The following is an 11898-nucleotide window of genomic DNA, read 5'->3' on the forward strand; positions in this document are numbered from 1 at the left end:
TGTCCGCGAGCACCACATCAACATGTTGGACCCCCCAAGCATGTGACAGATACTCGCGCCTGTCATCAGGGGCAAGGAAACCACCGCATCCAGTAACGCACGGTCGAAACGACATCTTTAAAAAGACGCGCTGCACGACCGTGTGCTCTCTTTGGGAATTCTGCTCTTTCAGAAAACTGTTCTTTCAGGTCACCAGCGAAACGCCAAGGGGATGGGAAACCCAGCTCGACCGCCGCTAGAACATCTTCCCCCGCACTGCTGAAGGTAATGCTTTCTTCAATGTTGGAAGTCAGCTCAGCAGAAGGGTTCTTCAGTCTCAGATCGGGTCTGAAGCAACAATTCTGGGTCTGAAGCAACAATCGGCTCCAGAAGCCGACTGATATAGCCCTAATTGGCTCATCAGTTTCAGCTGTGGAGCTAAGCTCCGCCAATTCAATTAGCATTTCATTGGCCCTTTTTCTTATCTTCAGAAGTGATTGGTCCTCTAAAGCACTCCCAAATTCTGTTTATACAGACACTCGTAGAAGTTCCCTTATGTAGGGGAACACCAACAATCATAAATGCATGATTATATGCTGTCATGGCTTTGCAATCAAAAAAATGTTGTTATAATAGATGCCAATGGATAAAAAACAGCCATGAATATAACGAAAAGGGAGTAGATTTTCCCAGTGTATTGGTTTTTTTTTATTATTATTTCAAAGCATTTTCCCAGAATATGTCAAAATAAGATGTCCCCAAATATCAGTCCGTTTGCTGAAACACAGAGAAAGTTTTGAATCTAGAATGGATGAAATTGACCCAACAAGGGGAAAGGTGTACATTCCAGCCTTTATGCAGAAACTGTACAGGTATGTCTCATGTCTGTGAGGCAAATATTCAGCTGTTTGTTCAGCTATTACCCCAGAACTTTTTTTCTGATGCATTCACCAATCAGGCACAGAATGAACAAGTATGCCCTGCCTGCTTTACAAATTTTAGAAAAGCATTTTGTTGTAATAATGAATATTCATGAATAAAAATAGGCCATTTACAGCTTTCAAATCTGTGTCTTGTCAGTATGACCAAATGACTTTCATAATCAATTATGTAAGAAACGCTGAAAACTGGACTGACACAGTTTCAATTTACTATAACTTCTATGTTAAAGGGCTTTGACACAATTTACATTGTAAAAGCACTAGATAAATAAAGATAAATTGAATCTGCTTAAATGTGTACATGTTAGTGGACCGAACAAAATATGATGTAATTTATTTTACATTTAATGTGCATCAAAATTACAGTGTGTGTAGCCAATGTTTCCAGTGTCTTTTCACTTTTCAGCTTTTGATGAGAATTTTTAAGACTTAATAAAAACTAATGTTTTATTTATGCATTTCAGACCTAATTGAAGAGAATGAGGGGAGTAAAGAGGAGGAACATCATGTCAAAATTGAGGAAAAAACTCATTTACAGACTGGTGGTATATTAAAAAGGAGATATGAGAATCATTTCACCTGCAGCCAGTGTGGAAAGAGTTTTGGAAGAAAAAGCAATCTTAAGATTCACATGATGATTCACACCGGAGAGAAACCATTCACATGCACTCAGTGTGGGAAGAGTTTCAGCTGCTCAAAACACGTTAATCTACACATGATGATTCACACTGAAGAGAAACCATTCACATGCACTCAGTGTGGGAAGAGTTTCATCCGCTCATCATCCCTTAATATACACACGAGGATCCATACTGGAGAGAAACAATTCACATGCACTCAGTGTGGGAAAAGTTTCAGCCAATCATCACACCTTAATCAACACATGAGGATCCACACCGGAGAGAAACCATTCACATGCACTCAGTGTGGGAAGAGTTTCATCCGCTCATCATCCCTTAATCTACACATGAGGATTCACACTGGAGAGAAACCATTCACATGCACTCAGTGTGGGAAGAGTTTCAGCAACTCATCAGACCTTAATAAACACATGAAGACCCACACTGGAGAGAAACCATTTACATGCACTCAGTGTGGGAAGAGTTTCAGCCGATCATCACCCCTTAATAAACACATGATGAGCCACACCATTCAGAGATACCATTCACTTGCACCTAAGCTGCAGCCACACTAGACTTTTCTCCCCATAGACTTCCATTCATACGCACACGAATGCGTCAGACCGAAAATGCAAGTTTCGCAGTTCACTGCATTGCAAAGTTCAAGCTTGGTGAACTCTGACCTGCGAAATCGCTTTACTTGACTGTGTGAGACCAATCGAAGATCAAAACATGACCTCTCTGGACAGAAATGTAAAATATGGACCAATTGCTCACTTTTTTTAATATCTATTCATCTTGTTTAATCCTGCCCTTTTCGCAGAGCTGTACAACAGAATTTTGCATGCTCAAACTCTAGTGTGACTCCAGCTTTGGCGTGGGATAAGTTTCAGCAACTCCTCAGACCTTAATAAACACATGAAGACCCTCACTGGAGCATTTACATACACTCAGTGAGGGAAGAGTTTCAACCGATCAGCAAACCTTAATAAACACATGAAGATCCACACTGGTGTGAAAGAGTATATGTGCTTTGGGTGTGAGAAGACTTTTATTACAGCTCCAAAATTGAAACTGCACCAGATGTTTCACACTGGAGAGACAGTACAAGTGTTCACACTGTTACAAGAGGTTTAATCAATTAACACATCTAAAAACACAAAAGAGGATTCACACTGGAGAGAAACTGTACAGATCTGATCAGTGTCTACAGAGTTTCGCTTATTCGGCGCAGCTTAACAAACACATGGACAAAAAGTTGCACACATGACATGAATGCAGCAAAACATTTTCTCATGTGCACAGGATGTTTCATGTCTGAATAATGTTTGAAAAGGCTGAGTGACGGTATACTGTTTTCCAGCACTCCTACACTGCAGTAGGTCGGGTTGCAAATGTGTTGCGTTCCTCGCGTTTACCATAAACACAATGGTACCGTAAACACATTGATGGTGGCTGAGAGAAGAACAGTTTCATAAACATCTGGCAAACAGCACCTCTGCGGCTTAAAATCTCTTTGCAAGTGATTGTACAGGTGCGGATTACTTGTATCATGTAGTTAAAGTGTTGCTGTGATTATATCCTAAGTTCTTTATCTACATTATTATCCCTAGACATTTGTTGGTTGCTTTTATTGATTGTTCTATGAGTGACATTTTATAATAAATAATTTGCATTCAGGCTATTTTGTTGGCTCATCTCTCTTATGGTGCAACTCAAACAAGTGGGTCATAACACTTTGTAAAATGTGTCCAGTTGTATCCGACATCTTGTCCTTTCAGTCATGAGCACAGGTGTGAGTAGGAACCTAGATTGAGCAAGAAATGGAGAACATTGCCTTTCGTCTCAGCTCCTTCACCACAACAGACAATCACATTATCTGCATTACTGCTGCTGCTGCACTGATCCATCTTTAAATCTCACATTCCATTTCTCATGAAAAAAAAAGGCAGATACTTGAACTCCATTTGGGGTAAGGACTCTCCTTTAAACTGGAGATGGCCACCTTTTTCCGGTCAAGCACCATGGTTTCTGACTTAGAGGTGCTGTTTCTTTCTCTGGACGTTATCTGCAAATGGCAGAGACAGTCCTAGCCTGCACCTAAAATTATGTCAGTAAAAATTATTATATTTCTGAGATCAACCTCAAAATAACACATTTACAAAATGGCTTGGCTTGTTGAACTATAAACCAAGATGGAGCTCTCTCAGGAGGGATGGACCAGTGCGCGAGATGTCTCAGACTGAAGGCGTAATAATGAAATAAATGCTCAGGAAGCCCTAACCCTATTTCATCAACTGGCTGTTGCGATGTACTCCTATGCCACCTAGGGTGCTTATTGTTCCAGATAAATTATTTGACTAAATAATCCAACTGTTTTAAATATTGTAAAGAAATATTTACAGGGATATACTGAAGTAGAGAAGTAACTTTAGGAATGCAGTTCATTTCGAGTATGATAGTTTGTTATTTTGAGTACCTCAGAGCAGTGGTTCTCAATTCTGGTGCTTGTGCAAAATGAGTTGACAACCGTCTAAAATTAATTTAAGCTCTTACTACTAGATCTTAGAATCACACCTGAAAAACCACAAAAGCAGAGGTTTGGCTTATCTGTAACTGCTTAAGATCAATGTGCACCAGATTAGCAAGAGACAACATTTGTTTAAGATTCTTTCGCCGACTGGCCATGACGAAACACTGCGTTCCTGATTGGTTGGTGACTCTGCTTCAGTGACATCCTTGGGATTGACTCGCTTGTAAGTGGAAGTTGTCCTGGGTTACCGGGGTGACAGACTCTGTTGCGAGTCGATTTGCAGAAGTTTTTTTGCGGTTTCGGTGTTGCATGGAAAGTTCTTTGCGACCCGATTGTGTGGCGATGCAGTGTCCGAGAGCATTTTGAAGACCAGATGAGCTGCAGCATTCTGGAGAATCTGTAGAGGATTAAGGGTGCAGGATGGGAGTCCAACTAGAAGAGCACTTTAGGAGTACAGCCTTGAAATGACAAGAGTTTGCACTAAAAGTTGTGCAGCATGATCTGTTAAGAAGGGTCTGATTTTTCTGATGTTGAAAAGTGCAGATCTGCATGATGGAGCTGTGTTAGCAATGTCCTCTTTAAAGGACAACTGATCATCCAGAGTCACCCTAAGGTTATTTACCAAACTACATGGGGTAATGTGGGATGATACCAGCTGGATTGAGAAATTGTGTTGAATGTGTGGAGTTGCAGGGAAGGTGATGTAAGCAGATTAGTGATTTTTTTTCCAAGCCGATATCCTTTAGGCAGTTTGATGTGAGTTAAAAATTTGGAAACTTAGTTGAAAACAGCCCTTTGTAGTGTTTTGGTAATAAATAGAACAAGAGAGAGACTGGTCTGTATTTTCTCACCTCACTGGTCACCTTTTCTCACATCTCACCTAGGCAGGATGTTAAAGTGGAACAGAGTGTTTCTGCTCCACTATTTACATCAAGAAGGGAAAACTGTGTGTGAGGGAAGAGAGAATGTAACAGTGGAGGGGAAGTGTGTGGAGGACAAACCAATTTTTACTAGCAGCAATTTAGTTGTTAAAATCAACAATTGAATTTCTGATGTATGGATGGTATACAGTTTAACCCAATGAATGACCAGTCTGTTAGATGAAGAAGAGCTGGAGTCAGAGATTCAAATAAATAAATAAAGTTTACTGAAGATAGTTTGCAGTTTCATCAGCAGAAGCCAGCTTCAACACTGGAAAATTAGTTCCTAGCCCGCTCTGCTTACAATCACAAATCAATAACAATTATACTCTCATATAACGTCATTAACTGCGTCACACATATAGGTGTTCTAACCTGATGTTAAAACACAGATAGACTAGGAAAATTTCCACGTGGGTGCATGCGTACAATTCTGAACAATATCTTAAGCATAAACGTCAGACATCCACTAGACTATTTAGAGCTGACTCCAGACCAAGGTTATTATAGTTAATGAAAACGAACGAAAAAACAAAAACTAAAATGTTAAATAATTGTCGTTAACTGAAATAAAAATAAAAACGATTTTTTCAAAAAACTAGAACTAACTGAAACTGTATTGTGTACATATAAAACTAACTGAAACTAACTAAAATTATAGCAAAAACCTCCTTCATTTTTGTATTTGTAAATGTATTTACTACATAAACTTACTGTAAGCCTTTTAGAAGTAAATCTATTTACTCGTCGCTGCAGGTTTTTGACCCGTACGGCACCTCAGAGTCTGTAGTCCTGCTGCCATTGGCCAGAACGAGCTGGTTCTCCTCCAGTCATCCTCGCTGTTGCTCCCGCGACAAAAACAACGAGTGGACATCACAGCAGCACGGTGATAGCATTAAATACAGAGACTTAAAACTATTACTTTAACACGTTTGTGACCAATAATGGGTTTTATCTCTGTATCGCGAATGAATCTTTTTAACCAGATCTTCCTAGTGAACCGGTTGAACTAGTTCACCTAATCAAACTAGTTCACCTAATCGAACTGAATCATTTGAAACGATTTACGTCTCCAGTAAGCACTCATCCACAAACTATTTACTTTTTAACAAGCCTAATACCCCCTCTAACTCAAAATAATCCAATATATACTCTTATTAAGTTATTAGAACAGTGACATTACACTAAGATCAAATTTGAGAAGTGGTTAACCGAGAAAACTGCGTATGCGTGATTCAGTGAACCGAGCACAAACAGTACAAACAGCCTGCTGTGACAGAACTAAACTTCAACAACTGCGTAATGGAGTTTAAATAGGTGCATCATGCTTCAGTTGGGTTGCAAAACTTTACTGTAAGACATTTTTCAGATCATGGTGATGTTTTAATTGACTGAAATTACTATTGCTGACTTCATAATGTTGAGTCCTAACCAGGGGCGTAACAGCCATTTTAAAAGTGGGGGGACAGCTTTATGGTCACCCAAAAGTGATTAATGATTTATTAGCAATAAAGTTTATTTAATAATCTTTTAACCAAAATTCTAAAATAATTACAAAATATTAATAATAACAATAAATAAACAGAACCACACACATTTAAATTAAGCATTTCTCTGTGTGAAAATATTTTTAAATACTACAATGCAATTGCAAAATTGCAAGTTGATACTACTTAGATAATGTGAGATGGACATCCATGTGTACTTGCGGCCGATGCGTCATTCATAAAAGCAGAACACGCAGGATTCAACACGTAAATTCACCAATTACTCCCCAAATACATGCAAGTAAGTGGTTGGTGAACTATAATAATAGTTACTTTCAGTATGTGTATCTGATATGATTAAAACACATCTGCAAATTATATTTTAATGGATTGTTAGACTTCCTTGTGCATTTTACAAACACTAAAGTTCTTGTTTTACTAGTACTTGTCTGTATTTACATGTCTAAATCATAAATTAAGCAATAGGCCGTAAAAAAGGCTGCATAATTGTGATAATATAACACGTCTTTCTCAGCAGAATTAAGTTGGTCTTGTTTTAGGAAGAAGAAAAAAAAACGAAAAAAAGAAGCACTTTTCCGACGGTCCCTTACTGAGAGCTTAGGTCAGCGCGAGCTCTCTCTGGCTAAACGCATATTGCGACTGCTCAAGCAGTGCTCGTAATATCAAGCGAAAAAAAGAAAGACAGCTGTGAAACATAACCTGCTTTGTCTTTTTGTAGGGAATACAGTTTAGATCTTTTTAGGGTTAGAGGTTTTTTAGTTAATGCCGTCTGTCACTGAATGTGTCAGGAAAACCGAAAACAAAACCAACTTAACCCCGCTGTCTTTCTCTGGCTCAGCGCCAGACAAGAAACCAGCACCAGGGACTTTACGGTTCTCACTTCGAAACGGAACAAAAGTAGGATTCTGTAACGTTAGTGATTTACCCAGCTGTAGTTGTTGCTCCCTTCCGCGTCATACCTGTCTTTGACTGCAAAGTGTATGAATGAAGCTCGTGGCAGACGCTCAAGAGATTCGCGGTGTGATTGGCTGAGTGATCGTTCACTCAAATCAAGTAACAAATCAGAGAACACTTGCGGCCGCTAGGTCAAATAAAACATGTGGGCCAGTCGGGGGACAGAATAACCTGTTTCCAAAAAGTGAGGGGGACGTGTCCCCCCCGTCCCCCCCGGTTGCTACGCCCCTGGTCCTAACATCCGCTATAAATATCTGAACTTCCCATCACTACTGTGTATCTAACATCAGAATCAGCCCTGCACACATATTGTACTTAAGGCTGCTGTCTTGTGGGCTGTTGTATTTGAATTTGAGGATGGGTAGATGGTAGTGGTAGATGATAGTGTTCATGTATCCTCTGAATACAGGTTTCAAAAAATGTATGGCTGAGTTTTTATTATACAATATTTATTTTGCTGATTTTGAATCTTGCACCTAACAAATATCCTCATTTAGAAAAAAAAACTAAAACTAATACTGAAACTAATAAAAACTAAATTAAAACTAAGTCATTTCAAAATATAGAAACTAATAAAAACTCGTAAATCTCCCAATCAAACGAATTAAAACTAACTAAATTTGAAAACAAAGTCAAAATTAAATAGAAACTAATGAAAAATCCAAAACTATTGTAATCTTGCTCCAGACATGTGAAATGGATCCACAATCAAATAGAACACACACACTTAAAGTATAATCTGTTTCTTACCAAAGGCTGAGTGTACTCTCAGGCCTCTTTATCAAAACTGGTTAAAAACCGGTATAATCTACATTCAGGCAGTTATATCCTTACTACACAAAGTCTATCTTGAATAAAAAGTAGAGTCACTTTAAAATAATTAACTGTAAATATAGCAAAATCACTTTAGACATTTTAGATAGTATTAACTCTTAGAAATAACAACGGAGACAGTTGCTTCCAGTCCTCAGCCCTCAGTTCCACTCGAGGTCTCCGTGACCTCTGACCTAGTTTGGTGGTTCCTGAAAAAGTTACACAGAGACGGGCAAATGCACTGATTATTCTTACATAGAGCAGTGTGTTAAGTTATTTATTAGTTAAAATCATTTCAAAGTTAAATACTCATTTAAATAATCAAATAATCACATTTATTAAAGATAATGAGAAACAGGAGGATGCAAAAAGGTATAGTTGAAAAAATCGTTGATCCATTCTGAGATGGATTGAAAGGTATAAATCTGAATCCTTCAGAAGCCAGTTATGCTCACCACTATATTGCCAACACTTGTGGACATCTTCTCACAGAAGTGTAGAAAATGAAAGCTTTCAACTAAGGAGTTCTTTGTGTGGGCAAAAAAAACCCTGTCCAGTATATATCCCATCTCTTTCTGGCGTTGAGGTTGGATAAAGCGTTCAAGGGTACAGCCGCACCAAAAAAATGAGGTCGATAACTTCACTCAGTAGTGCAGTACTGCAGTACTGCAGTAGTGGAGTTCTTATGTTCTGTCACTCAGTATTCACTGTAATGAGCTCCCCCGGTTTGAATGTCATTGCAAGGGTTGACAGGATGCAGCTCATGAAAGGGCAAGCTGACATTTTGTGGAGTAAAAGCTGGGCAATGTGTAAGAATGAACGGCGTGCTTTGTTTGCTGCAAAACATGCTAATAACGTTCTCCTGTGTGATGCACTGACTGATGAAGAAGCAAGGATTAATAATGAAGAATAACTATCCAAGCCCAGTTTTCTACCCTCCTCTTGCTGTCAGCCAAGGTCTTTAATTAATACATTGCTGATCTGTGTGGGGTGAGAACGGGTGCTCTAACTGCGCAGATCTTCATTAGTATAGTGGACGGTATTGCCGCCTGTCACGCGGAAGACTGGGGTTTGATTCCCTGACTGGAGAGGTGATTTGAGGTTCATTTTTGTATTTTAGTTCTATATTTGGAATGTATATCGCCGCTCTAGTTTTACCAGTTGATTCTTTTGATGCGTCTGTATAAATTTGTACTGTTTCATTATACATTATTTCTAAATACTGATTAACATTTTGACATTCTCCTTTTGACTTAATTACATTCTTTATTTCCAGATTTACTACAGGAAAACAAAACAACCAAGGTGGAATTGTACTCATATAGTTATTTTTGCTACAAGAGATATTACTGATCCCAATATCTTCTGCCTCTTGGCTACTGTTCCATCCAAAGCTACTACTATTAGTGCGACCATATTCCCAACATTCATTTAAAACCATTTTTGTAGGGTGTGTAGCTTCTTGTCCTTTTAGATTTACCCAATATGTTAAAGAGAGTTGTAATCTCCTGATATTTAATGGCATCTCGCCTGTTTTAACCTGCAGTGCTGGTATTGGAGAGGTTCTAAAAGCTCTGCAACATATTCAAAGTGCTTTGGCCTGCATCCTGTCAAGTTCAGCCAATATGGTTTTTGCTGCTGATTTATACACTACACTTCCTTAATCAAATACTGAACGAACTATGGCAGTGTATATCTTTTTCAAAGATGACCCTGTTACCCCCCAATTATATCCTGCCAAACATTTCAATTTATTAATTGCTTACTTACTTTAATTGCTTTCTTAAATTGTAATTTCTTAAATTTGTAAATTCATATTCTGAACGTGATTTTTGAAGGTAAGCTTACAGTCAAACCATACCCCTAGATATCTTATATCACTAGCTTGTTTAAGATGTTGTCCATACAATTAAAGGTTTATTTAGTTTTTTTTTTTTTTTTTGTTTTTTGGAAAAACAGATAAATTGAGTTTTTTTCCACTGATAGATCAAATCCCCATTCCCCATCCCCATCTTTCAACCTGACTAACTGCTGATTGCATTCTGTTCTGTAAGTTATCAATACTGCGGCCCCTTACCTATAATGCACCATCATCTGCATATAGTGTTCTGTTTATCTTATGTTCCACTCCATCAAAAACATCATTTATCATTATATTAAATAGAACTGGGCTACACACACTTCCTTGTGGAGTGCCATTTTCTACTGAATATGTGCCTGATGTCCTGTTCCCTATTCTAACTTCTATAGTTCTTCCCATTAAAAAATCTTTAATCCAATTGAACATTTTACCACCTACACCCATATTATTCAGTTTAATTAACAATCCCTCTTTCCATAGCATATCATATGCCTTTTCTATGTCGAAAAAGGTTGCCAAGACTGATTCTCTATTTACTTGTGCCTTTCTAATTTCATTTTCTAAACTTACTACCGGATCCATTGTTGTTCTTCCATTGCGGAACCCACTCTGATAAGGTGTAATTATTCCCCTGCTTTCTAAATAATACATTAACCTTTTGGCTATCATTCTCTCCATAAGTTTACATAAGTTAGATGTTAAGGCTATAGGTCTATAACTTGTGATTTCTGATTTATCTTTGCCAGGTTTTCCTATGGGGACTATTACTGAGTGTTTCCATAAGCAGGGCAACTGTCCTTGTTCCCAAATTTTATTATAAAGATCAATTATTAAGGTTTTTGCTACATCAGAGAGTTGTTTAATCATTTTGTAGCTTATTCCATCTTTCCCTGGCGATGTGTTTTTAACTCCTATCAGGGCTCTCTTTAATTCAAACAGTGTGAAATTTGCTTCTAATGGGCTCTGCTCTACATCTTATTTCGCCAAAGCTTCTTTATTTTCTTCAATTATCCTATTTATATTATTTAGCTCCTCATGTGAGAGATTCTGTGAACTATGTTTCTTTACAAAACCTTTTACAAGCATATTAGCTTTGTCTTCATTAGTAATTGCTTCAATTGCGTTATTTCTTAATATCGGTAGAGAAAATTCCATTCTTACACCACCCATCTGTCTAATCATTTCCTAGATCTCCTTAATGTGTATTTCTGTCCCAATATTGCTGCAATAATCTCTCCAGTATTTCCTTTTGGCTTCTTTAATGTTTCTCTTGGTTTTTGCCTGTGCTCTTTTACATTCCATTAAATTGTCAAAAGTATGATTTAACTTTACAACTTTGAAGATTTTGTTTCTATTTTTAACTGCACTTCTGCACTCATCTGTCCACCATGGTACCATGTTCTTTCTCCTAGCCCCTGATGTTTTACCTATTACTTCTGCTGACTCATGTATTATGCTTGTAATTATATTGTTTAATTCCTCAACATTGTTACTGAAGGATAGCATTTTTTTATTGTTAGGCTTTGTTATCATTTACTAATAAATACAGACATAAAGGGATTTCTTTTTCTGAGGAGTTAAATGCCATATGTGCATAAGAGAAGAGTTGATGGGCTGCTCTCAGCAACCTGCCTGTTATCGAACATGGGTGTATGCAAAATGCAGAGAGCTCTGAAATGTATGAACTGTGTGCTCGTGCTCTGAAACATTTGCCTAGTCGACGGTCAAGGCCAACTGTCAAGAGAAGATACCAGAAAGATGAACATTTG

At 38.0% G+C, this 11898-nt stretch overlaps 1 protein-coding gene across 1 annotated transcript; it reads left to right on the top strand.

The window, feature by feature from the left end:
- Positions 1 to 1578: 1578 nt before the first annotated feature.
- LOC130222207 (gastrula zinc finger protein XlCGF49.1-like) lies at positions 1579 to 3224 on the top strand. The gene has a single exon (XM_056454843.1). It carries the CDS (start codon positions 1636 to 1638, stop codon positions 2113 to 2115), a length of 480 nt encoding a protein of 159 aa, XP_056310818.1. The 5' UTR covers positions 1579 to 1635; the 3' UTR covers positions 2116 to 3224.
- Positions 3225 to 11898: the final 8674 nt, after the last annotated feature.

This window comes from Danio aesculapii, chromosome 4 (genome assembly GCF_903798145.1).
Source record: "Danio aesculapii chromosome 4, fDanAes4.1, whole genome shotgun sequence".
NCBI classification, from domain to species: domain Eukaryota; kingdom Metazoa; phylum Chordata; class Actinopteri; order Cypriniformes; family Danionidae; genus Danio; species Danio aesculapii.

Bases quoted from the DNA above. Each gene is read 5' to 3' on its own strand.
- LOC130222207 (XM_056454843.1), top strand. From the start codon at position 1,636: ATGATGATTCACACTGAAGAGAAACCATTCACATGCACTCAGTGTGGG.